Source organism: Oryctolagus cuniculus, chromosome 3 (assembly GCF_964237555.1).
Source record: "Oryctolagus cuniculus chromosome 3, mOryCun1.1, whole genome shotgun sequence".
In the NCBI taxonomy this organism is placed as follows: domain Eukaryota; kingdom Metazoa; phylum Chordata; class Mammalia; order Lagomorpha; family Leporidae; genus Oryctolagus; species Oryctolagus cuniculus.
This window is the reverse complement of record NC_091434.1, coordinates 184,701,853-184,729,131: the sequence shown is the minus strand read 5'-3', so window position 1 is coordinate 184,729,131 and position 27,279 is coordinate 184,701,853. Positions and strand designations below refer to the sequence as shown.

At 46.6% G+C, this 27,279-nt stretch overlaps 1 protein-coding gene across 16 annotated transcripts in view; it reads left to right on the top strand.

Moving 5' to 3' along the window:
• Positions 1-27,279, top strand: part of UBN2 (ubinuclein 2) — a 98,539-nt gene that overhangs the window by 11,177 nt on the left and 60,083 nt on the right. For 7 of the 16 annotated variants that reach the window (XM_017338034.3, XM_070071426.1, XM_070071422.1 and 4 more), the window contains exons 3-6: positions 14,307-14,408; positions 23,607-23,744; positions 24,517-24,603; positions 24,673-24,776. In XM_017338034.3, the coding sequence (XP_017193523.2) occupies positions 14,307-14,408; positions 23,607-23,744; positions 24,517-24,603; positions 24,673-24,776 (431 nt within the window). The remainder of the gene's footprint in view (positions 1-14,306; positions 14,409-23,606; positions 23,745-24,516; positions 24,604-24,672; positions 24,777-27,279) is intronic. The other 9 variants (XM_070071427.1, XM_070071424.1, XM_070071425.1 and 6 more) reach the window with 3 other exon arrangements.

Here is a 27,279-nt window from a genome sequence, read left to right as displayed (position 1 = left end):
CTTCCTTTGCCGTTGGTTCACCCTCCAATGGCCGCCGCGGCCGGCGCGCTGCGGCCGGCGCACCGCGCTGATCCGATGGCAGGAGCCAGGTGCTTTTCCTGGTCTCCCATGGGGTGCAGGACCCAAGGACTTGGGCCGTCCTCCACTGCACTCCCTGGCCACAGCAGAGAGCTGGCCTGGAAGAGGGGCAACCGGGACAGAATCCGGCGCCCCGACCAGGACTAGAACCCGGTGTACCGGCACCGCAAGGCGGAGGATTAGCGTAGTGAGCCGCGGCGCCGGCCTCATCCTGGATGTTTTAAATATGTGATTCTATATCAGAGCAAGGAGGGCTCGCTTTTTAATTTTTTGAGGCTGCATGGCATTTCATGGAAATATTACAGTTTATTTAGTCAGTCCCTGCACAATTTATATAGTTTTTTTTAAAGATTTATTTATTTATTTGAAAGAGTTATACAGAGATAGAAGGAGAGGCAGAGAGCGGGGGAGTCTTCCATCTGCTGGTTCACTCCCCAGTTGGCCACAACAGCCGGAGCTGTGCTGATCCAAATCTAGGAGGCAGGAGCTTCCTCTGGGTCTCCCATATGGGTGCAGGGGCCTGAGGACTTGGGCCATCCTCTACTGCTTTCCCAGGCCTCAGCAGAGAGCTGGATCAGAAGTGGAGCAGCTGGGACTTGAACCGGCACCCATATCGGGGGCCGGCACTTTAGGCGGCAGCTTTACCTGCTACACCACAGTGCTGGCCCCTATGTTTTTTAAAAATATGCTCTTCTAAATGATGCTGCAACAGTTGCTTTGTGAGTGTGGAAGATTTAGGTCAAAGTATTTACACATTTATAAGTTTTGGTATATATCACTAGATTGTCAGTTTCTGCCTCTGTCAGCGCCCTCTTAGAATGCCTTTTTTGCCAGGGGTTACTCCCAGCATGTGATTCTGTAAATCATGACTCTGCCTCACAATTAACATTAGATCTCATTGTACTGGAGGGGAGTACTTGACATAAAAAATGAATGTTCTGAAGGAAGTGTGTAAAGCTGAGTTTCAGACAGCTTGGCTACATGTAGACATTATCATTGTGCAAAAATAAAATAACACTCTAGTGATAATCCAGATTAATTAACTGCATTCTCTATAGATTTTTTATTGTTACATTCTGAGTATTTGTTTAAATTACTTGGAAGCTTTTTTTTTTAAAAAAGATTTATGTATTTGAAAGGCAGAATGACAGGGAGAGAGAAAGAGATCTTCCATCTACTGGTTGGTTGACTGCTCAGATGCTCACAACAGCCAGGGCTGGCCAGGCCAGAGTCAGGAGCGGGATTTCTCCATCCCGGTCTCCTCCATGGCTGGCAGGGACCTATGTAGCTGGGCCATCACTTGCTGCCTTTCCAGCTGTGTTACCAGGAGGCTAGACTGGACGTAGAGTACCTGGGACAAAGCGAGCACTCTGATGCAGGATGTGGGTGCCCTGAGGAGGCTTAATGTGCGGTACGGAACTGGCCCACTGTTTGGAGCCTTTAAGAAAACCATTAGGCCAAAAGCGACCTAACAGAGGATATCTTGTTCAGCCATGTACCTACAGCCCTGTGCTATCAAAGTCTTCCTTAACCAGCAAAGATCTTTGTTGGCATTCTGGGAGCAGCAAATTCATATGTTTCAGCAGTTGAAAATCAGTGATACCAGAAGTTATAAAAACCGCCAGTGCCGCAGCTCACTAGGCTAATCCTCCACCTTGCGGCGCCGGCACACCGGGTTCTAGTCCCGATCGCGGCGCCGGATGCTGTCCCGGTTGCCCCTCTTCCAGGCCAGCTCTCTGCTGTGGCCAGGGAGTGCAGTGGAGGATGGCCCAAGTGCTTGGGCCCTGCACCCCATGGGAGACCAGGATAAGTACCTGGCTCATGCCTTTGGATCAGTGCGGTGCACCAGCCGTGGCGGCCATTGGAGGGTGACCCAACGGTAAAGGAAGACCTTTCTCTCTGTCTCTCTCTTTCACTGTCCACTCTGCCTGTAAAAAAAAAAAAAAAAAGGAATTAAAAAGTAATGTAATATTTGCATAAGCTTTTTGATGTCTTCTCATGTAGCTTTTCTGAAGATGTCTATACTCCAGAGCAGAGAGTGAGGGTCATTTGATGGATGCGACTTGTTCTCTTAGCTTTGGAGGATGTCGAGTGTGGTTGGCAGAATTCTCATAGCAATTTTTCTCACTGTTACCTCCAGTATCTCCATACCATCCTAGATAGGGTATAAATTCAGTGACTCTAATGAACACATCCAGCACCATATCTCGTGCCTAGTAGGGCTTAGATAAGACGATCTCAATGGAAGGACATGTATTCTGCAAAGCATTTTATTTCATTTTACTTTATTAAATATTTTTTTTAATTTATTTGAGAGGTAGAGTTATAGAGAGAGAGTCGGAGAGACAGAAAGGTCTTCTATCCGCTGGTTCACTCTCCAAATGGCCACAATGGCCGGAGCTGAGCTGATCTGAAGTCAGGAACCGGGAGCTTCTAGATGTCACATGTGGGTGCAGGGGCCCAAGTACTTGGGCTATCTTCTACTGCTATCCCAGGCCCGTAGCAGAGACTGGATCCAAAGAGGAGCAACTGGGACTAGAACTGACACCCATATGGGATGTTGACATTGTAGGCGATGACTTTACCCACTAAGGCACAGCACTGGCCTCAAGCATTTATTGACATTCATGAAATTACATTGTAACTTAAAAAAAAAAACTGCTTCCAATACCCATAAAGACTATGAACGCTGCCTTTCATGGTTTAGTTCTGTGTGATTTTGGACTCTCCATGCCATATTAGCTTCATTTTTGCTTTAAATGGGAGGATAAGAATAGTTTTGATGCTGTAAAAATGATTCTGAACAGTGTTAGAATAAAGTAGTCAATCAAATTGTGGAGTAATGTTATTTTTACTCCGACGAAATTTTTTTAAGATTGTATTTATTGGGGCCGGCACTGCGGCACAGCAGGTTAATGCCCTGGCCTGAAGTGCTGGCATCCCATATGGGCACTGGTTCTAGACCCAACTGCCCCACTTCATGTTCAGCTCTCTGCTGAGGCCTGGGAAAGTAGTAGAAGATGGCCCAAGTCCTTGGGCCCCTGCACCCATGTGGGAGACCTGAAAGAGGCTCCTGGCTCCTGACTTCGGATCAGCGCAGCTCTGGCTGTTGCAGCCAGTTGGGAAGTGAACCAGGGATGGTAAACCTCTCTCTCTCTCTATCTCTGCCTCTCCTTTCTCTGTGTAACTCTGACTTTCAAGAAAAATAAATCTTTTTTTTTTTTTTTAATGATTGTGTTTATTTATTGGAGAGGCAGAGAGAAGGATCTTCCATCTGCTAGTTCACTCCCCAGAAGGCTGCAACAGCTGGAGCTGAGCTGATCCAAAGCCAGGAGCCAGGAGCTTCTTCCAGGTCTCCCACACGGGTGCAGGGGCACAAGGACTTGGGCCATCTTCTACTGCTTTCCCAGGCCATAGCAGAGAGCTGGATCGGAAGTGGAGCAGCTGGGACTAGAAGAGGCACCTCTATAGGATGCTGGCACTGCAGGTGAAGGATTAACCCACTGCACCACAGTGCCGGCCCCTCAGAGACATATTATGTTTCTAAAACGTTTTTGGTTTGTTTTGGTGTGGTAAATAAACCTGTTTTTGTCCAGATATTTAAAGAATGACAGTATCTTAAAATAGTTGTGTAATTTCCAGTCATTGATGTCTTCAGATCAAATGTTCTTCAATTGAGTATAAAGAAATGGAATTTTATACCAAATAATTGCAGATTTTTTTTTAAAGATTTCATTATGATTATTTTATTTATTTGAGACGTAGAGTAACACAGAGAGTGAGAGAGACAGACAGAAAGGTCTTTCATCTGCTGGTTCACTCCCCAAATGTTCACAGTGGCCGTAACTGGACTAACCAGAAACCAGGAGGCAGGACCTTCTTGCGGGTCTCCCATGTGGGTGCCGGTGCCCAAGGACTCGTCCCATCTTCCACTGCTTTCCTCAGGCCATAGCAGAGAGCTGGATCAGAAGACAAGTAGTCAGGACTAGAACTGGCTCTCCTGTGGGATGCTGGCGCATCAGGCTGAGGCTTAGCCTGGCATGCCACAGTTCCAGTACCTACAGATTTTTTTTATAATTTTTTTAAAGATTTATTTATTTTACTTGAAAGTCACAATTACACAGAGAGAGGAGGAGAGGCAGAGAGAGAGAGAGAGAGGTCTTCCATCCACTGGTTCACTCCCCAACTGGCTGCAACGTCCAGAGCTGTGGCAATCAGGAGCCAGGAGTTTCCTCCAGGTCTCCTACGCAGGGGCAGGGGCCCAAGAACCTGGGCCATCCTCCACTGCTTTCTCAGGCCTTAGCAGAGAGCTGGATTGGAAGTGTAGCACCTGGGTCTTGAACTGGTGCCCATATGGGATGCCGGCACTGCAGGTGGCAGCCTTACCTACTGTGCCACAACAATGGCCCCATCCTATAGATTTATTTTTTTAATTTATCCTCAAGTTTGAGATTAATCAAAAATGGGTGTTACAAAAGCATTTCTATACTTTTTTGGGGACTTTCGAGATTTGTATCAGTTACTCATTAGTTGATCACCCACACTTGTTAAGAGTTAGTGCCTCTCTGGGAAGTTCCCAGGCTTTGCTTTTCTTTGTGTGTTTTGGCCTTATTTTAGGTATGATTTTTAAGGGTCGACTTGGTAGGGTTTGGATAAAGCAGTTTGCTTGGCAAACTAGTTAACACTGCTGTGAAAGAAAGCACCACAAACATTAGTGTATTTGGAGTTCTGCAGACTAACAGAAGTATAATATGGCATGGGTTGTTGCACCTCCCTATCATGGGTTCTGCTCCTGTAGATTCAGCCATCCACAGAATGAAAATGTAATTTAGGGGGCAAAAGCTGTGTCAGGATAGAACATGCACAGATTTTTTTCTTGTCATTATTCCCTGAAAACATAAAGTGTAAGAACTTTTACATAATATTCACATTACATTAAGTATTATAAGTAATACAGCAACATATACTTATAATAATAGAAGTAATACAGTGATGATTTAAAAGGATGGAGTGTCTAGGCTCTTGTCCCATGTCTCCTTCCTATCCAGCTTCCTGCTCATGTGTACCCCGAGGGACATCAGATGATGAACAAGTGCTTGAGTGCCTGCCACCTATGTGGGAAACCAGATTGAGTTCCTAGCTCCTGGCTTCAGACCGGGCCAGCCACAGCTGTTGTGGGCATTTTGGGAATAAAGCAGCAGATGGAAGTTCTGTCTGTCTCTTGCTTTGCTTTTCAAATGAAAATAAATAAATAAAATATAAAGTAGGATATGCAGAGGTTATGTACAAATAAATACTTCATAATTTTCTTTCCCTTTTTTTTTTATTTAAGATTTTTTATTGATTTATTTGAGAGGTAGAGTTACAGACAGTGAGAGGGAGAGTGAGGTCTTCCTTCTGTTGGTTCACTTCCCAATTGGCCACAATGTGCCGATCCAAAGCCAGGAGCCAGGAGCTTCTTCTGGGTCTCCCACGTGGGTGTAGGGGCCCAAGGTCTTGGGCCATCTTCCACTTCTTTCCCAGGCCACAGCAGAGAGCTGGATCAGAAGAGGAGCAGCCGGGACTTGAACCATGCCCATATGGGAAGCTGGCGCCACAGGCAGAGGATTAACCCACTGTGCCATGGTGCCGGCCCCCCTCACCATTTTTCATAAGAGACTTGAGCATCCACAGGCCTTGTTATCTGTTGGGGTTGGGGAGCAGATGGGATGTGTGTATCCTGGAACTGATCCAGGGTACCAAGGGATAACTGGAGTAAAAGTAAGACTACGTTTCCCCCATAGTCTGAGGTTAGGGAGGGGATTTTAAATAAAGAGCAAGGAAAAATTCCTAGCTCAAACAAGGGTTTGTTTATTGTAGTTACCAGTTCTCGTCACTTGCTGTGACATGCCCTTGTAGTTCGTTCCTTGGCCTGTTTGTGCTGTTCCCTTCAGCCTTAATAACAGCAGCTTTAGAGTTTTGAGAGGAAAGGCCTAAATCCGTAATTTTAGAAATCAGTATATTGGGCTGGTGCTGTGCCATCCAGGTAAAGCCCCTGCCTGCAGTGCTGGCATCCCATATGGGCACTGGTTTGAGTACTGGCTGCTCCACTTCTGATCCAGCTCTCTGCTATGGCCTAGGAAAGCAGTAGAAGATGGCCCAAGTCCTTGTGCCCCTGCACCCACGTGGGAGACCCGGATGGAGCTCCTGGCTTCAGATCGACCCAGCTCCAGCTGTTGTGGCCATTTGGGGAGTGAAATAGCAGATGGGAGAGCTCTTTCTCTCTCTGCCTCTCTCTAACTCTGCCCTTCAAGTAAATAAATAAATCTTAGAAAAAGAATACACAGAAATCGGTATAGAATATTTTGTGCTGTATCATCTGCTCTTGGATGTCGTTCCACTAACTTAAAACTGCCCCTTTCTATTGGAAAGATTAAAGAAGTGGCAGAAATGCAAAGGGATAAGATCGTGGCAGGACTGGGACACACTGAGAAGCTCTGTAACTTGGAGTTGTTTTCTTCTGAGTTGTAAGGCTGGAGCCTGCAATAGCAGTTAGTGTCGTGCGTGGTCTGTTTCCCGTAGGTGATCAGGTTGCTGTTAGCTGGAGGCGCTGGGGGCTCCTGTACCAAGGACGTCCTGTGTGTTCTCCAGGTCCGTGTGGCAGTGCAGTCAGACTGCATTGGCTGCAAACACTGACTGTCAGGTGAGGCAGGAGCTGATGAGTCAGTGCCACACTCGAGGGAGGGCGAACTGTTAGTGCCTGGAGGGAAGGCTTGGAACCGGGCTCTGCATTTCAGATGCAGCACAATCGAGAGCTTTGGTTTTCATTCCTTACTTGGCTTGGCTTAGTTTGGAAATAGGTTTTGATTTTCATAAGAGAATTTATCAGGTAAGACTGATTGTGCTGAAGGGAGTGTTCTTGCTAAAGTTGCTGACAAGAAGAGCCATTCAAAGTAGGTTTTGTCTGGTGGGGAGAGACTCATGGAACCCTTTTATTTATTTGAGAGGTAGAGTTACAGTCAGTGAGAAGGAGAGACAGAGAGAGTCTTCCATGTGCTGGTTCACTCCCCAAATGGCTGCAACTGCTGGAGCTATGCCAGTCCGAAGCCAGGAGCCATGATCTTCCTCGGGGTCTTCCACCTGGGTGCAGGGGCCCAAGGACTTGGGCCATCGTCTACTGCTTTCCCAGGCTATAGCAGAGAGCCGGACTGGAAGAGGAGCAGCAGGGACTAGAACCAGTGCCCATGTGGGGTGCCTGTGCAGCTGGCAGAGATTAACCTACCTCGCCACAGTGCCAGCCCCACCCTTTGCTTTCTATCTTGGTTTCTTTAGGTAAAATTTGAATACTTGTGGCCGGCGCCACGGCTCACTTGGCTAATCCTCCACCTATGGCGCCAGCACCCCAGGTTCTAGTCCCAGTTGGGGTGCCGGATTCTGTCCCTGTTCCTCCTCTTCCAGTCCAGCTCTCTGCTGTGGCCCAGGAAGGAAAGTGGAGGATGACTCAAGTGCTTGGGCCCTGCACCCGCATGGGAAGACCAGGAGGAAGCACGTGGCTCCTGGCTTTGGATCTGCGCAGCATGCTGGCTGTGGCGGCCATTTGGGGGATGAACCAACGGAAAAGGAAGACCTTTCTCTCTAACTCTGCCTGTCCAAAAAAAATTTTTAATACTTGTGAATTATTTAAAATTTTTTTTAAAGGTATATCCATTTACTTGCAAGGCAGAGTTGCAGAAAGAGATGTTCCATTCTCTGGTTCACTCCACAAATGGCCGCAACATCTGGGACTGGGCCAGGCCAAAGCTAGGAGCCAAGCTTCCTTCATCTGGGTCTCCCACATGGGTGCAGGGGCCGAAGTTCGTGTGTCATCTTCAGCTGCTTTTCCCAGGCACAACAAGGAGTTGGCTTGGAAGTGGAGGATTAACTGGTTCCCATTTGCTGGCGTCATAGGCAGCAACTTTACTAGCTAGCCCACAGTGCCAGCCCCAAAGTTTGTTTTTTGACAACTCCGAAGTTTGATTCTAGTTCATACAATTTGCCCTTCATTGAGTTTTAGGCTAATTAGGGAATTGAGATTGGAAAACAGAAAAGGGTCAGGCTGAAGATGGGTCAGGGGTAGAAGCTTTTGTAGTAAAACCAAGCAATGAGAACAAGTGGAGGCTGTGAAACTCTGGTGGCCTGGTGCAGGAGGAGCCCTGGTGCACGAAGCCCAGAGCCCTGGCTGCTGCACAGGCCAGGGGCGGCTGTTTGAGATGCAGGTTTCCCAGCGGTCTCTCTGCAGTGGCGTAGGAAGCAAGCGCACGCACAGATGCTGAAGCTGTTGGGGAGCCCTCCGTGGACCAGTCCTAGGGAGGCAGTACAGGTGCTTATCAACACCCAGATGGTGCAGAAGGAAACGGGATGAAAAGTGAGTCTCCCTCCTAGCCCGACTCCACAGCTAATCCTGGCCGTCCTCAGAGACTTCTTTTTAAATTTCTCATCCCAACAGGTTCTGTGTATTTAGGCATTCCTGTACTTTTTTGGCTTATTGAAAAGAATGTATAATTACAAAAGAAGAAAGTCGAAGCCAGCTGATGAGGTTGTAACTCCACTGCAGGCACAGTTGCTGTTTATCTCCGGGCTTCGACAAATGCACACGTGATTACATGTGTGCACTCTTGTACTTAAATTTTTTAATTACCTAGTATTACGGCAGTAGGTTCCTGTTTCTAGAAACAAATTCGTATAGTACATATTGAGCCAAAGTGGCTTCCAGTTATATCCATTTCCTATTGATGATAAGCACTATTCTCTGCTTTTCTTTTTTTTAAGATTTATTTATTTATTTAAACGTTAAGAGTTACAGAGAGAGCCGGCACCACGGCTCGCTAGGCTAATCCTCCGTCTTGCGGCGCCGGCACACCGGGTTCTAGTCCCGGTCGGGGCACCGGATTCTGTCCTGGTTGCCCCTCTTCCAGGCCAGCTCTCTGCTGTGGCCAGGGAGTGTAGTGGAGGATGGCCCAGGTGCTTGGGCCCTGCACCCCATGGGAGACCAGGATAAGCACCTGGCTCCTGCCATCGGATCAGCGCAGTGCGCCGGCCACAGCGCGCCGGCCGCGGCGGCCATTGGAGGGTGAACCAACGGCAAAAGGAAGACCTTTCTCTCTCTCTCTCTCTCTCACTGTCCACTCTGCCTGTCAAAAAAAAAAAAAAAGTTACAGAGAGAGAGATGGAGAGACAGAGAGCTTTTCCATTTGCTGATTTCGCTCCCTAAATGACTGCAACAGCTGGGGCTAGGCCAGGCTGAAGCCAGGAGTCAGGAGCTTCTTCCAGGTCCCCCATGTGGGTGTAGGGGCCCAAGCACTTGGGCCATCCTCCTGGCCTGCTTTCCCAGGTGCACTAGCAGGGAGCTGGATCGGAAGTGAAGCAGCCAGGTCTTGAAATGGCGCCTATGTGGGCTGCTGTTGTCACTGGTGGCTGCTGTCCCTCCTTTGCCACAGTGTCAGCTGCCAGTACTGTTATTTCAGTATTGTCTCCATGATTACCAGTTAGATTGAGCACCCTTTCAAAACTTAGTAACATTGATAATTATCTTTTCTATAGATCACCTGAACTGTATGTAATATTTGGTAAACTGCCTTTTTAAAAAATATTAATATATTTGAAAAGTAGAGGGAAAGCGAAAGACATCAATTTTCCATCTGCTGGTTCACTCCCTAAATGACTGCAACAGCTGAGGTGGGGCAGGTGAGGCCAGTAGCCATCAGGTCTCTGCTACTTTCTCAGGTGAATTAGCGAGACGCTGGATCTGAAGCTGAATGGCCGTGTCTCAAACTGGTGCCCGTAGAGGATGTTGACATTGAGGCAGGGCTTTACCCATTGCACCACAGTGCTCCTCCCATCTTGTTTTTAAACGGCTGTTAACAATGAATATGTCATATTTTATTTATTTTTTAAAAATTTAATTTATTTGAAAGATTTATTTATTTATTTGAAAAGTGAAGTTACAGAGAAAAAGAGGCAGAGGCAGAGAGAAGTCTTCCATCCACTGATTCAGTATCCAAATGGCTACAGTGGCCAGGACTGAGCCAGATAAAAGCCAGGAGTCAGGACCTTCATCCGAGTCTCCCACATGGGTGTTTGGGAGCTGGATCAGAAGTGGAGCAGCCGGGACTCAAACCATTGTCCGTATTGGATGCTAGTCTATCAGGTGGCAGCTTAACCCCCTGCACCACAGTGCCAGCCTCAATGGCTTATGTAATTTATACTTTTATCACTGATAGTCTATAATTGATGTGCTTAATGCAGATCTTATACTTGAAAGATCACTTTTGGGAGACATTTTGGTCAGAATACTACTATTATAATCAAGTAAACGTCAGCTGTTTTGTTTGATCTGTAAGATTCACACTTTGCAGTACTTGGTACTTTAATGCCTGTATTAGACTATGGACACAGAACTATTAAGAACAGTCATGATTTCTGTTGGCAACAAACTAGCAGTCTTATCTCGCGTAGATGTCCTGGAGCTCTGGAGTTATCCACACTTAGTACTTTTGCCCGTGTCTGATTATGCCTGCTATAACAGAACTTGTTTGATATTTTAGTTTCTCCCAGGAAAGCCTGAAGGCAGCTAGTTGTGACTAGACCAAAAATATATTAGGAGGGCAGAAATATCATTGTGACTTTAATTAGGAAGCATCTTGGATAAGGGATTAAAACAAAGGATACAAGGATATTTATTTATTTATTTATTTATTTATTGACAGGCAGAGTGGACAGTGAGAGAGAGACAGAGAGAAAGGTCTTCCTTTGCCGTTGGTTCACCCTCCAATGGCCGCCGCGGCCGGCGCGCTGCGGCCGGCGCACCGCGCTGATCCGATGGCAGGAGCCAGGAGCCAGGTGCTTTTCCTGGTCTCCCATGGGGTGCAGGGCCCAAGCACCTGGGCCATCCTCCACTGCACTCCCTGGCCACAGCAGAGGGCTGGCCTGGAAGAGGGGCAACCAGGACAGAATCCGGCGCCCTGACCGGGACTAGAACCCGGTGTGCTGGCGCCGCTAGGCGGAGGATTAGCCTAGTGAGCTGCGGCGCCAGCAAGGATGTTTATTTAAATAAATAAAAATGCAAGAACAAAGAAGCAAAAAACATCTGAGCATTGAAGGGTGGGAGGAGCAGGTTAGTTTATGTTGGAAAACTAAGAAAAAAAGTGGAAAGGTATTTCAGTCAACTTGTAGAAAGCATTTAATTGGTACCATATCAAGGGTTTTGAATTATCACTTTTTAAAGAATTTATCAGAATTCTCTCTTTTTAAAAAAAGATTTATTTATTTTTTGAAAAGCAGAATTATAGAGCGAATCTTTTACTGGTTGGTTCACTCCCCAGATGGTCCCAACACCAGGACTGGGCCAGGCTGGAGCCAGGAGCCAGGAGCTTCTTTTGGGTCTTCCACGTGGGTGCAGGTGCTCAAGCACTTGGGCGGTCTTCTACTGCTTTCCCAGGCCTTCTGCAGGGAGCTGCATTGGAAGTGGAGCAGCCAGCACGCGGGCCAATGCCCATACGATGCTGGCATTCCGGGCGGTGACCTTACCCTCCCGCACAATGCCAGCCCTTGAATTACAATATTAGGATACAACTGAAGCATTCCGAGCAGGGGAATGACACTGTGTGGTATTTTAGAACTATTAACTAAGTGGTATCATGCAGGACAAATGCAAGGGAAGAGAGCCTGAGTGAGGCACTCAGTGCATTTAGGTGAGAAGTGTCCTAGCATTGGCATTTGGAATGGAAAGAAAGCTGTAGATGAGAATAATCATAAGAGCACACGTTTGTAGGGAAGAGACTTGAAATGGCAATAATAAAGAGGGGCTTTTAACGTCAGCATTATTGAGGTGTAATTTAAGTAAATACAGACCACCCATTGTCAGTTACAATGGTGAATGCAACACGTGTATTGAATCCTGTCGCCCCTACCAGTCATGATATGGAGCAGTCTCAGACCTCTACAAAGTTCCCTTGTTTTTTTTTTTTTTTTTTTGAAGTACAGTTGAATGAAAAGTACACCTGACAGCCAGGCAGACATATCAGAGAAGAACTGAGAGAGCCTTGTTCATCGGCACCCAGGCCTCTCCCTGCACCCCAGCCACAGGCAGCCTGTCGTTTCTTCCTCTTCCTGTGTGTGTGTGTGTGTGTGTGTCTGTGTGTGCTTTTGCCAGTGTTTCCTGTAAGTGGACTCTTACATCTTCTGTGTCAGCCTTCTGAATCCATGAGGTGCTGGTGGCAGAAGTTCTTCCATCTCACTGCTGAGTAGTAATGTACGCCATGTGGATTTTGCATCACAATCGTTTATCCAGTTGCCAGAAGACGGGTATTGGGTGGTGTCCAGTTTTTCACTGTTATGAGTAGAACTGCTCTAAATGTTAGAGTAAGAAGCCTTTGTAAGAACATCCATTTTTGTTTCTCTTGAGTACATGTGAGTTGGATTGTTAGGTCGTATGCTATCTGTGTGTTTATAAGAAACTACCAAACTATTTTTCAAAGTGGCCTTTATCATTATATGGCCATTTGCAACAGTAATATACAGGAGATTCAGCTCCTCCAAATAATATCATCATTTGCTATAATTTTTTTGAAGATTTATTTATTTATTTGAAAGGTGGAATTACAGAGAGGGAGAGGCAGAGGCAGAGGCAAAGTCTTCCATCCGCTGGTTCATTCCCCAAATGGTGGGAACAGCCAGGACTGGGCCAGACTGAAGCCAGGAGCTAGGAGCTTCCTCTGGGACTCCCTCATGGGTGCAGGAGCCCAAGCGCTTAAGCCATCTTCCGCTGCTATTCCAGGCTCATTAGCAGGGAGCTGGTTTGGAAGTGGAGCAGGTGGGACTCGACCCGATGCTGCACCACGTCAGCCTACCCTTTCTACTTTCTGTAACTGTTTATAGCTGTTGATTAACCTCCCTCCTTTGTACAATACTGCAAAATCCAGAAAAGCTGACACATAGTAGGTGGCTCAGGAAATTTGTTGAGAAGATTATCCATGTAGGTTCCTTGGAAACAGAATTTCTCACATTAAAAAAAATTTAAGATTTATTTTATTTATTTGAAAGGCAGAGTGACAGAGAGGGAGGGAAAGATAGAGATCTTCCAGGGAGCTGGCATTGTGGTGTAATGGGCTAAGCCTCCTCCTGTGATGCTGGCATCCCATGTGGGGATCAGTTCAAGTCCTGGATGCTCCACTTCCTATACAGCTCCCTGCTAATGTGCTTGGGAAGCAGAGAATGATGGCCCAGGTACTTGGGTCCTGAACCTACACAGGAGACCTGGATAAAGCACCTGGGCTGGGCATTTGGTTCAGTAGTCAAGTTGCTGCTTAGGATGCATGATCCCTTCTCTGCTGCTGATCCAGCTTCCTATTAGTGCAGGTGACGGCTCGAGATCCTGGGTTCCTGCCACCCACGCAGGAGACCTGTCTGGAGTCTTGGGCTCCTGGCTTTGGCCTGGCCCAGTACTGGCTGTTGAAGGCATTTGCTGACTGAGCCAGCAGTTGGAAGATCTCTCTCTCTTTCTTCGTTTACCTTTCAAATAAAATGAAATCAAATTTTGAAAGATGTGTAAAGTAATTTTAAAAAGATTTTACATTTACAGAAATTTTATATTTACAGAGAAATAGCAAAGGTGGTAAAAGAGCTCTCATACAGCCCTACCAACTTTTCCCTATTGTTAACATTGTGTGTTCATGTAGTACTTTGTTACAACCAAGGAGCCAACATTGGTAACTTACATAAACTCTACACTTTGGATGTTACTACTGTCCCCCAGTGTCTTTTTTCACTTCCTGTCATTATGTATTCTTTGTCGGACAGTTTTCCAAGGTTTGTTGTTACTGTTGGTGGTGGTGATGGTTTTTGATAATCTTGAGCTTTGAAGGATACTGGTTGCTTATTTTGTAGAATGCCATCTGTTTGGGTCTCTCTGATGTTTTCTCCCTGGTTTTAGGCTTTTGAGAGGCGGCCACAGAGGTCAAGTGCAGGTTTTGTCCCATTACAGCAAGGATGCATGCTGTCCACATGACCTTGGGTTTGCGTTCACTCTGGCCACCTGGCTTAGGTAGTGCCAGGTTTCCCCTGGAGTTACTTTGTCCTCCCTGAAGTAGAGTGTAACTGCCACCCTGGAGGGGGATTACCTACAGAAGTTACTTGAATTCTTCCAACAGGTCTTTTGTGACTTCTGGAAACAGTATGAGTACTGAATAGCCTAATGTATCTGTTCTTTGCAGGGTGGGAAACCCCGTAAGCACCGGAAGGATCGGCTACAAGATTTAATTGATATAGGCTTTGGCTATGATGAGACAGATCCATTTATTGATAACTCAGAGGCTGTGAGTAATGTATCTTTAATATGGCAGCAAATTCTTTGTTTCTTTGGGGTAGAATCATGGGTAAAGTAGACAGTGAATGTTTTTATGTGTGCTTTTGAAAGCCAAGCTCACTGCTTTTTATTTATTTATTTTTTTGATTATTTAAAAAAGAATACCGCATGTGTAAAATTTCATGTTCAGTTACTCGATAGTGGCCATAGTCCTTATTCCATAGTTATCACTATTACATTGTTGTACTAGAACAAGTTTTGGCAAACTCTGTTTCTGTAGAGTCACATTGTAAATGGTTTGGATTTTGTGGACCACACGGTCTTGGCCACAGCTGCGCCCTGGACTCAGGTTGTAGCAGGAGAGCAGTTGTCTACAGTAGTAATAGTGACTGTTACAATGAAGCTTTATTTGTGGACTTGGAAATTTAAGCTGTAATTTTCATGTGTCATGAAATACTAATTCTGTTTTGATTTTTTTCTCCCAACCGTATAGAAAATATAAAAACCCGTTCTTCGGTTGCACGGTGTATGATAGCAAACTGGCAGGCTGGGTCTGGCTGGTGACCATGGTTTGCTGGTCCTGTTCGACTTAGTCTCAATTCACGGTGCTCCCTGCTAGTTTCTGAAATATCGCTTGAAGTTCTTTCGCTGATCATTTTCATGGGGCAGATAGTTGACTTAATGGTTCAGCCATCAATTGGAAAACTCATATCCCGTATTGGAGAGCCTGGATTTCAGTCTGGCTTTGCTGTCGATTCCAGCTTCCTGCCTGGGAGACAGCAGGGATGGCTGAAGTAGTTAGGTTCCTGCCACCCACCTGGGAGATTGGATTGAGTTCCTGGGTCCTAACATTAGGCTGGCTCACACCCTGCCATTGTGGGCGCTTGTGAGGGAGTTAACCAGTAGATGGTTCCCCTCCCCCCCCCCTTTTTTTTAAATTTATTTTTTATTTACTTGAAAGGCAGAATTGCAGAGACAGGGAGAGAGGTCTTCCATCCACGGGTTCACTCCCCAGATGGCAGCTACAGTCAGGGTTGGGCCCACTGAAGCCGGGAGCCCGAAGCTTTCAATGGCTTTCCCACATGAGTGGCAAGGGCCCAAGCACTTGAGCCATGTTCCGCGGCTTTCCCAGGTGCATTAGCAGGAAGCTGGGTTGGAAGTGGAGCAGCCGGGACTTGGACTGGCACCCTTAGGGGATGCTGGCATCACAGGTGGCAGCTTAGCCCACTATACCACAGCACTACCCCTGGTTTGTTTTACTTAACTGAGACTTACTGAATTAGAATTTCTGGAGGAGAGGCCTAAGCCAGAGCTTTTTGTGTTGGGGGTGCTTTTGTTTAATTTTTCACGTTCTTTTTTCTTATTTACAAAATTAGTATATGCAGTGGTAGAACAGAAGGAAGCATAAGCTGGTCATGAAGTGGATTAAGCACCCCAAGGCCTCGCTGTCAGGAGGTACACACTGGGGGCAAGCATTATGGCACGGGTGAAGCCACCACCTGCGACACTGGCACCCCGTATGGGCACCAGTTCAAGTCCTGGCTGTTCCACTTCTATCCAGCTCTCTGCCAATGTGCCTGGGAAAGCAGCAGCAGGATGGCCCAAGTGCTTAGGCCTCTGACACCCCGTAGGAGACCAGGATGGAGTTCTAGGTTCCTGGCTTCAGCCTGGGCTGTTAGAGTAAACCAGAAGATGGAATATTCTCTGTTAACTCTATTTATTTATTTATTTATTTATTTAAAAATAAGTCTCAGCTAATTGCAAGTCATACAAATTGCCTAGGATATAGAAAATGCTCAAAGAACTGTACTTACTTGTATTTTTAAGTTAAGTTCCTTTAAAGCCTTTTTTTGAAAAATTTACATACAAATTTTTTGTATTTATGGGTACCATGTGATGTTCTGTTACATGTCCATATTGTAAAGTGTCCAGTGGGGGTAGATGTATTTATCTGCTCAAGAATTTAACACTCTGTGTAGTAAAAACCCACAAAATCCTATCTTCTACTTTTTTATAGAACAATATGTAGGGGGCAGGTGCTGGGGTATAGTAGGTAAAGCTGCCACCTATAGTGCCAGCATCCCATGTGGGTGCTGGTTCAAGTCCTGGCTGCTCCACTTCACATCCAGCTCTCTGCTATGGCCTGGGATAGCAGTAGAAGATGGCGTAAGTGCTTGGGCCCCTGCACCCATGTGGGAGACCCTGAGGAAGCTCCTGGCTCCTGGCTTTGGATCAGCCCAGCTCTGGCCATTGCAACCCTTTGGGGAAGTGAATTGGAGGATGGAAGGCTTTCTCTCTCTCTATCTCTCTCTCTCTCGTTCTGCCTCTGCCTCTTTGTAACTCTGCCTTTCAAATAAATAAATCTTTAAAAAAAAAAAAAAGCAAAGAAAAATATACAGACCATTAGTATTTTTTTTTCAAACATTTATTTCATTTATTTGAAAGACAGTTACAGAGAGAGGTAGAGACAGAGAGAGAGAAGTCTTCCATCCGCTGGTTCACTCCCCAGATGAGCACAATGACAGAACTGTGCCGATCTGAAGCCAGAGCCAGGAGCTTCCTCCAGTCTCCCACGTGGGTGCAGGAGCCCAAGGACTTCTTCTACTGCTTCTACTGCTTTCCCAGGCCATAGCAAAGAGCTGGATTGGAAGAGGAGCAGCCAGGACTAGAACTAGCACCCACATGGGATGCCAGCACTTCAGGCCAGGGCGCCAACCCACTGCGCCACAGCGCTGGTCCCCAGACCATTAGTATTATCTATAGTCACCCGGCTTTGCACCAGAATCTCAGGCATATATTTTGACATGGGCTAAAGACCATTATTTCAATCTGATGCATATTATTAAAGACATATTTTGAATCTTTCCCCCCAAAAAATAAATTTTTTATAAAGATTTATTTATTTATTTAAGAGGCAGAGGCAGAGAGAGGTCGTCCATCCGCTTGTTCACTTCCCAGAAGGCTGCGACAGCCAGAGCTGGGCCGATCCGAAGCCAGGAGCCAGGAGCCAGGAGCTTCCAGGTCTCCCACATGGGTGCAGATGCCCATGGATTTGGGCCATCTTCTATGCTTTCCCAGGCCACAGCAGAGAGTTGAATTGGAAGTGGAGCAGCCGGGATTTGAACCGTTGCCGACATGGGATGCCAGCACTGCAGGAAGCAGCTTTACTGGCTACGCCACATCACCAGCTCCAATAAATAAATCTTATAAAAGAAAGCAGTAGGAAACTCTGTTAAGCATCTTGTATAGTTATCTAGAAATTTCCATATATAGTAAGCATACAGCCTGTGTGTACTTTTTAAACAATTAACACCAGTGCAACCAAAGTCTGTATTTTTTTTAAATTTTAATAACTTATTTGATAGAGGATATATGTCAATTCACTGCTTTACTCCCCTGGCGTCTATAATAGACCCTGGCTGGGACCAAAACCAGGAGTCAGGAACTCCATCCAGAACCTCACAGGAGTGGCCGGGACCACCCCCACTCTCCCAGGGCTCAAGTTAGCAGGAAGCTGGAGTTGGAAGCAGAGCTGTTACTGGACCCAGCCCTGCAGTAGGGGACAGGGCTTTTTTTTATTTTTTTATTTTTTATTTTTTTTTTTAAGACAGAGAGAGAGACAGAGAGAAAGCTCTTCTCTCTGTTGGTTCACCCCCCAAATGGCCGCTACGGCCAGAGCTACGCTGATCCGAAGCCAGGAGCCAGTGTGCTTCCTCCCTGTCTCCCATGCGGGTGCAGGGCCCAAGCACTTGAGCCATCCTCCACTGCCCTCCTGGGCCACAGCAGAGAGCTTGACTGGAAGAGGAGCAACCGGGACAAACTAGCGCCCCAACCAGGATTAGAACCCAGGGCCCATATGGGATGCCAGCACCGCAGGTGGAGGATTAACCAAGTGAGGCATGGCGCCGGCGGGACGGGACGTCTTAACTACTAGGCCAAACACCCACTCCTGAATCTTGGTTTAAAACATTGCTTTTCTATTAAAAAATATTGTGTTCCAGTAGTATTTATGTATTAGCGTGTAGACATATTTCTTGTAGTAACTATTAGGGAACGCACCTAAATTGTATACTTTATTTAATCCCTTTTGATGGGCATCTGAACTGTGTACAGTTTTATGTGCTTAGAAATAATTGAGTGGGCCAGCACTGTGGCACAGCGGGTTAACGCCCTGGCCTGAAGCGCTGGCATCCCATAAGGGCGCCGGTTCAAGACCCAGTTCTCCACTTCCAATCTAGCTCTCTGCTATGGCTTGGGATTGCCGTAGAAGATGGCCCAAGTCCCTGGGCCCTGCACCCGCGTAGGAGACCCAGAAGAAACTCTTGGCTCCTGGCTTCGGATCAGCTCAGCTCCGGCAGTTGCAGCCAGTTGGGAGTGAACCATCGGAAGGAAGACCTCTCTCTCTCTCTCTCTCTGCCTCTCCTCTCTCTGTGTAACTCTGACTTTCAAATAAATAAATAAATCTCTTTTTAAAAAAAAATTGAAAGAATTAAGTGTATCTATGCATTGATTGCATTATTTATTTATTTATTTATTTATTTTTATTTATTTTTTTTTTTGACAGGCAGAGTGGACAGTGAGAGAGAGAGACAGAGAGAAAGGTCTTCCTTTGCCGTTGGTTCACCCTCCAATGGCCGCCGCGGCCGGCGCGCTGCGGCCGGCGCACCGCGCTGATCCGATGGCAGGAGCCAGGAGCCAGGTGCTTTTCCTGGTCTCCCATGGGGTGCAGGGCCCAAGCACCTGGGCCATCCTCCACTGCACTCCCTGGCCACAGCAGAGGGCTGGCCTGGAAGAGGGGCAACCGGGACAGAATCCAGCGCCCTGACTGGGACTAGAACCCGATGTGCCGGCGCCGCTAGGCGGAGGATTAGCCTAGTGAGCCGCGGCGCCGGCCCCCAAATATTCTTGTTTCTGCTAACTTGTATTGTCAGTAAGCTTTGGTGTGCATGTGGTATTGGTGGGCGGAGCGTGGCATACCACCCCTACCCCTTCCTTGTTCCAGACTGGGCAGAATCCTGAGACTGAGAAACCAGGAAGGAGGCCTCACATCGAAATCAGGGAGTTCTGTGGGGCTGCTGGCCCGCGGAGTCCGCAGCGGGGCTCAGTCGGCTCACTCTGTAGAGTGGCAGAAGAGGCCAGGAGTACGCTGGGGACTGGGAACTGTTAGGACATCGCTTCTCTGACCTTCAGGATTGGGAAAGATGAGGCGACTCCTGGCGTGTCCTGCCTTATCGGAAGGCTCCTGGTGCACCTGAGACGTAATAGCTGGAGCGTGGCCCGCTGGGCTGCCAGGCGCTCAGCTCTCTTCTGAGAGGGTCACACAGCTTTCCGTGTTCAGTTATTTGATAGAGGGTGAGAGTAATGTGATTCTGATTAATGTTCAGAGTCATTGACTAGTTACTGTTAAAATACCTGAAAATAAGTGCTCTTGAAGGTCATTTTTAGTTTTAGATTTGTACTGCCAAGTTAAGAGGGCTGAAAGTGCTTTGAGGATAATCAGTGGTGATGCTAGGCGTGAGTAGAATCTGGGTGGTACTCTGCCTGCTTACAACTCAGCTGCGTGGGAAGTAGAGCCGTGGCCTCTGCAGTTCAGTGCCGTCCCTCTCAACACATTTTACTTAAAATGACTAAATTCAGTAGTCACAGAATTTGTTTTCCTGAAGCGTTCTGATAGAGAAGAAATTGCCCCGTATGTCTGGTGATAAGTGAGCTTCTCATCTGAAGGAGCTGCCTGGTGTTAGGTGCGCAGCCAGTGATGGCCACGAACAGGAAGTTGCTTCACCAAGGTCCTCACTTGGTTCTCACTAATGAAATGACACTGACTTTCCTAGTGACTTTGCTTGCCTAGTGATGGCATCATGAGACCATGAAATGATATTCTTAAGAAGAAGTATTGACAGTTATAATGCATTATGCAGATGTATACGCAGAGATGTATCTCACCACAGTTGCATATTCTCAAAGACTCTGAAACCTTCTCACTGCTACCCTTCACTGCTCACACGTACGATCCTCAGCGATCTTTATAGTAGTGTACCTAGCAGAACAGTAGGCATGAGTTCATATCCTTATTTTCATTTCTTTTTAAAGATTGATTTATTTATTTGAAAGAGTTACACACAGAGAGAACGAAGGGCAGAGAGAGAGAGAGAGAGAGAGAGGTCTTCCATCCAATGGTTCACTCCCCAGTTGGCTGCAGCAACGAGCTGAGCTGATCCGAAGCCAGGAGCCAGGAGCTTCCTCCACGTCTGCCACGTGGATGCAGGAGCTCAAGGACTTGGGCCATCTTCTACTGCTTTCCCAGGCTGTAGCAGAGCTGGATCGGAAGCTGGGTCTTGAACTGGTGCCCATATGGGATCCTGGCACTGCAGGAGGCAGCTTTACCCATTACATCGCAGTGCCAGCCCCATTTCATTTCTTTTTAATTCAGTATGGTTAAACTGGGCATTGTTTCTTTTTCCATTCTCCGTATAATTTCAAAGGAAACAGATTAAAAAAAAATCACGATTTTTGTAATTAGTCTTGATAGTCTTATAATAGATAGTAGGATATGAATAGTCCTCGCCCATGACAAAGAGTTTTCCTTAAAAGTTAACATTTTTTAAAGATTTATTTGTTTATTTTTTAAAGATTTTATTTATTTATTTAAGAGGTAGAGTTACAGACAGTGAGAGGGAGAGACAGAGAGAGAGGTCTTCCTTCCGTTGGTTCACTCCCCAAATGGCTGCAATGGCCAGAGCTGCGCCGATCCGAAGCCAGGAGCCAGGTGCTTCTTCCCAGTCTCCCACGTGGGTGCAGGGGCCCAAGCACTTAGGTCATCCTCCACTGCCCTCCTGGGCCACAGCAGAGAGCTGGACTGTAAGAGGAGCAGCCACGACTAGAACCGGCGCCCATGTGGGATGCCGGCACCGCAGGTGGAGGATTAACCTACTGCGCCCTGGCGCTGGCCCCCTGTTTATTTATTTGAAAGGAAAAACAATGAAAGAAGAGTTCTTTTGTCCTCTGGTTAGTTCCCAAATGGCTGCAACAGCCAGGTCTGTGCCAGGCGAAAGCCAGGAGACCAGAATGCCATTCAGGTCTCCCACAAGGGTGGCAGCAACCCAAGTACTTGGGCCATCCTCCACCACCTCCAGGCACATTAACAGGAAGCTGGATCAGAAGTGGAGCAGCCAGCAGACCAACACTCTGATACAGGATTCTGGAGTTGCAGGCAGCAGCTTTACCCACTGTGCCTCAAACACTGGTCCTGTAAAATCTAACTTGCTTAAAATCTAGTTATATAATGAGAAGAGCTCCAGAAATAGAGTTCTGGTAGCCCCAACTAGCAGGTGCCTTTCTGTTGCTGAAGTAGGTGCTTTTCTTCTCTCTCTCTCTGTGGCCACTTGTGCTGATTCAGTTTGGCCTTTGTGTTTGCTGTTTGTTCTTCATCAGATGAAATAATGATAAACATTGCAAGCCAGACTCGATGACACAAATATGATTTAGACAATTTGAATTCCTTGCTCCAAGCCAAGTGTCTTTCTGGCTCATTCTAGATCCTCAAGTTGCTTACTGTACTGGGCTGTTATTTTTCTGCTCCTTTTAAAACATATGTGCTGTTTTTCTTTTAAATGTTCTAAAATCTTTCCCTATTTAAAAAAGCATAAAGTTGGGATGAAAAAATGATTTTATTGTTCTTTATAATTGCTTTATTAATAAAACTATGTAAATGATATGGTAGGAAATATTTGCTCTATCTGGGCATTTAGTCATTTGTTTTAATTTGTTTGAATTTCTTATCAGAATTATTTGTCATGAATAATAGAAGGGGGAAAGAAAAAACAATGGTAGCAGGTGACATCTTTAGAAGTTAAATGAGGAGCCTGCACTGGGGCATACAGGTTAAGCCAGCACTGCAATGGCGTCACCCATGTGTGCACCAATTCGAGTCCTGGCTGCCCCATCCAGCTCTCTGCTATGGCCTGGGAAAGCAGCAGCAGATGGCCCAAGTCTCTGGGCCCCTGCGCCCATGCGGGAGACCTGGATGAAGTTCCTGGCTCCTGGCTTCAGCCTCACCCAGCCCCTGCAGTTGTGGCCATTTGGGGAGTGAACCAGCAGATGGAAGGTCTCTCTCTGTCTCTCCTTTCTCTCTTTGTAACTCTGCCTCTCAAATAAAATAAACCTTAAAAAAATAAATTAAATGATTGTTCTAAAAGTTCCTTTACATATATCAAACTCTTAAGTTTATTCTGCAACTATTTTCATTGCTGTCAGGCTCTTTTTGAGGGGAAGTATTTTAATTGACAAATAATAATTGCACATATTTATGGGGTAAAACATGATTCAGTCCGTGTGTGCATTATTTTGTAATGTTCAAATCAGTCTCATTTGCAAATTCATCACCTCAAACTCATCATTTCTTTATGGTGAGAATACTCAAAATCCTGTCTTAGGTATTTTGTGATGTAACAGTACAAACTGTAGTCATGCCTCTGTGCAGTAGAAAATGAGAATTTATTGCTCCTACCTGCAACTTGGTATCATTGGTCATAGTCTCCTCTTTCCCTTTCTAACTGGCCCCAACCCAGGCCAGCTCTGGTACCCCAGCTTCCACCCTGTACTTCTTCGAGTTCAGTTTTTCAGATTCCACGTATGAAATACCTGGTGTTTGTCTCTCTCCGCCTGGCTTCTTTCACTACGCGTGTGTTCCTGGGTTTATCCATCTGTTCCAGGGGGCAGCGCCTGGCTTTGTGGCTGCTGCTGTGTCTGTTTGGCGCCCTTAGGCAGTCTGCTCTTCTGCGTGTGCAGAGCCTGGCCGTGTGAGCCCTGCAGTGCTGTGAGGGGCTGGCCGTGCACGTGCAGCGGGGGTTGCCAGTGCTGGTGTGCAGAGCCTGGCGTGTGAGCCCTGCAGTGCTGGGAGGGGCTGCCGTGCACGTGCAGCGGGGGTTGCCAGTGCTGGTGTGCAGAGCCTGGCGTGTGAGCCCTGCAGTGCTGGGAGGGGCTGCCGTGCACGTGCAGCGGGGGTTGCCAGTGCTGGTGTGCAGAGTCTGGCGTGTGAGCCCTGCAGTGCTGGGAGGGGCTGCCGTGCACGTGCAGCGGGGGTTGCCAGTGCTGCAGGGAGTTTGCACTTAGAGTTTGAGGAGGATGCTGCTGTGGTACATGCGTTATCTGACGTACCTGCAGGGTGAAGACGACACGGCATAACCGAGACCTTTTCTTTAATATCTAGTATGATGAATTAGTTCCTGCTTCTCTAACAACAAAATACGGAGGTTTCTATATCAATACTGGCACGCTGCAGTTTCGCCAGGCTTCAGACACTGAAGAAGAAGAAGTTACAGACAACCAAAAGCACAAGCCACCCAAAGTGAGTTCATCTGACATTGCAGCAGTAATGAGAACATTAAATTAATAGGCTACACTTTGTGAATGTTGCTTGTACCACAACTGTGAACATAAGGCAAAGTAAAAGATAACCATCACTTAATGAATCTATGATCATGTACTTTAAAATAAAATTTTGTAGCTCTGGGAAAATTGGTATAACTATATATAGTAGTAGGGTGTAAATATATCATAGTAGAACTAACTTTTTAAATTCTTTTTATTTTTTTATATTTATTTTATTTATTTATTTATTTATTTTTTGACAGGCAGAGTGGACAGTGAGATAGAGAGACAGAGAGAAAGGTCTTCCTTTGCCGTTGGTTCACCCTCCAATGGCTGCCGCGGCTGGCACACTGCGGCCGGCGCACCGCGCTGATCCGATGGCAGGAGCCAGGTGCTTTTCCTGGTCTCCCATGGGGTGCAGGGCCCAAGCACTTGGGCCATCCTCCACTGCACTCCCTGGCCACAGCAGAGAGCTGGCCTGGAAGAGGGGCAACTGGGACAGAATCCCATGCCCCGACCGGGACTAGAACCCGGTGTGCCGGCGCTGCAAGGCGGAGGATTAGCCTAGTGAGCCGCGGTGCCGGCTACTTTTTTAATTCTCTATACATATGTGGTCTGATAGTCTTGGGTAAGCTTCCAGAATAGGTTGCTTTAGAAATGCTTGTTAATAGCTGTTATCTTCCCAGAGCTGTGGTTTGTACACTGTGTTTGGGAAATGTGCAGTGTCTCTAGTTAAGTGTTTCTTGCAGTGTGATCCAGGGACTGACTTGTACCAGATGTTTGTTAAGAATGCAAATTGGGTGGCCCTACCCCAGACAACTGAATCAAAACCAGAGGTGAGAGTGCTCTTAGATCCCAGGAATCCACATTGTTAAAGAAACAATTCTAATACAATAATTTTGCAGGTTCCCAAAGTAAAAGAAGATGATATTGAGATGAAGAAGCGCAAGCGGAAAGAGGAAGGGGAAAAGGAGAAGAAGCCAAGGAAAAAAGTACCCAAGCAACTGGGGTAAGTTACAGTCACCAACCTGGGGTATGTTACAGTCACCTAATCTGGGTTATGTCACATTCACCTAATCTGGGGTAAGTCACAGTCACCAACCCGGGGTATGTCACATTCACCTAATCTGGGTTATGTCACATTCACCTAATCTGGGGTAAGTCATAGTCACCAACCTGGGATATGTCACAGTCACCAACCCGGGATATGTCACATTCACCTAATCTGGGGTAAGTCACAGTCACCTAATCTGGGGTATGTCACAGCCACCTAATCTCGGGTAAGTTACATTCACCTAATCTGGGGTATGTCACAGTCACCAACCCGGGATAAGTCACAGTCACCTAATCTTGGGTAAGTCAGAGTCACCTAATCTGGGGTATGTCACAGTCACCAAATCTGGGCTAAGTCACAGTCACTACCCGGGGCCTGCGTCGTAGTGCAGTGCGCCTGCCAGCTGCCACACTCGCGTCCCATTGCACACCAGTTCATGTCCCAGCTGCTCCACTTCCAGTCTGCCTCTCGTATGCCTGGGACTGGGAAGGCAGCAGAGGATAGCCCAAGTTCTTGGGCCTTTGCACCTACATGGGGGACCCAGAGGACGTCCCGGGCAGACCAGTGCAGCTCCAGCTGTTGTGGCCATCTGGGGAGTGGACCAGTGGATGGAAGATCTCTGTTTCTCTCTCTTGCTCTCAACCTTCCTCCCTCTCTCTCTGTAACTCTGCATTTCAAGTGAATAGATAAATCTTTAAAAAAAAAAAAAACCAGAAGCCTAATAAGGGAACTCGTGTCTCAGTCTTTCTCTCCTTTTAGAAAGATGCATCCATCATTAATTAATTCAGCTTAGCTGGACTTAATGGAATAAAGCATTTTCAAATATTAATGACCTAATAACTTAGTATTATAGTATTTATTAAGTCATGAAGGCTTTCATCTGTGAGACGCTCACTGTGACTTTTCACCAATGAGAATGAGTTTGAAAAGGTGGTATAAAATGTTAAACTTGCTGTTTTTAATCTTTTTTTAAAAGATTTATTTATTTATTTGAAAAACAGAGTTTACAGAGAGAGAGAGAGAGAGAGCGATCTTTCATCTGCTGGTTCACTCTCCAAATGGCCACAATGGCCAGAGCTGGTCTGGTCTGAAGCCAGGAGCTTCATCTAGGTCTCCCATGTGGGTGGCCCAAGAACCTAAGCCATGCCCCATTGCTTTCCCAGGTACCTTAGCAGGAAACTGGATCGGAAGTGGAGCAGACAGCACTCAAACCAGCACCTACAAGGGATGTTGGCTTTGCAGGCTGTAGCTTTACCCAATATGCCACAGTGCTGGCCCCTCTGTTAATCTTTTAGTACTAACACTAAACTTAGGTGCTTGGGGATTTGAGAATTGGCAGTAGCCTATGTGTAAACAATTTATAGTTATTTTAATATAAAAATTTTCATTGATTTTATTAAGCTGTTCTTTGTGCTTGTGAATTTAGGTAATGATATTGCCACTAAAAACCAAGTAGAATTTCTCAAAAGCCTTAAATCAGAAAAAAGTATTTGTATCAAAAATTACCAGTGCCTCTACCTATGACTTTATCTGCAGAGCCCAGGGAAAGATAGTTGTAAGAGGCTGCATTTTCTTTCTCTTTTTGTAGGGGAGGGGGAAGTACATCTGGATTGTGGGCTATCACTATACGAAAGTTGGTGGAGGAAGGTACTCTCCCCCTCCCACAGATAGGATCAGATAGGATCAGATAGGGTTATAGTCACTAATCTAGGGCCAGGGCTGTGGCGCAGCAGGTACAGCCACCACCTGTGGTGCTGGCTTCCTATATGGGCACCAGTTCGAATCCAGGCTGTTCTACTTCTTTTTTTTTTTTTAATATTTTTAAAATTTTTTATTTTTTTTTGACAGAGTGGACAGTGAGAGAGAGACAGACAGAGAGAAAGGTCTTTCTTTTTCTGTTGGTTCACCCCTCAATGGCTGCTGCGGCCGGTGCACCGCGCCAATCCGAAGCCAGGAGTCAGGTGCTTCCCCTGGTCTCCCATGGGTGTGCAGGGCCCAAGGACTTGGGCCATCTTCCACTGCACTCCCAGGCCACAGCAGAGAGCTGGACTGGAAGAGGAGCAACCGGGACAGAATCCGGCACCCCAACCAGGACTAGAACCCGGGGTGCCGGCACCACAGGTGGAGGATTAGCCTAGTGAGCCACGGCGTTGGCCAAGGCTGCTCTACTTCTGATCCAGCTTCCTCCTCTGTGCCTGGGAAGGCAGTGGAAAATGGCCCAAGTGTTTGGGCCCCTGCAGCTACTTGAGAGACCTGGGAGAAGCTCCTGGCTTCTGGCTTCAAATCAGCCCAGCTCTGGTCATTGCAGCCATTTAGGGAGTGAACCAGCGGATGGAAGAGCACTCCCTCTCTATCCCTCTAACTCTACTTTTCAAATAAATAAAAATCTTTAAAAGAAGTTTTTTCTTAATGATTTATTTATTTGAATGGCAGAATGACAGAGAAGGAGAGAGACATC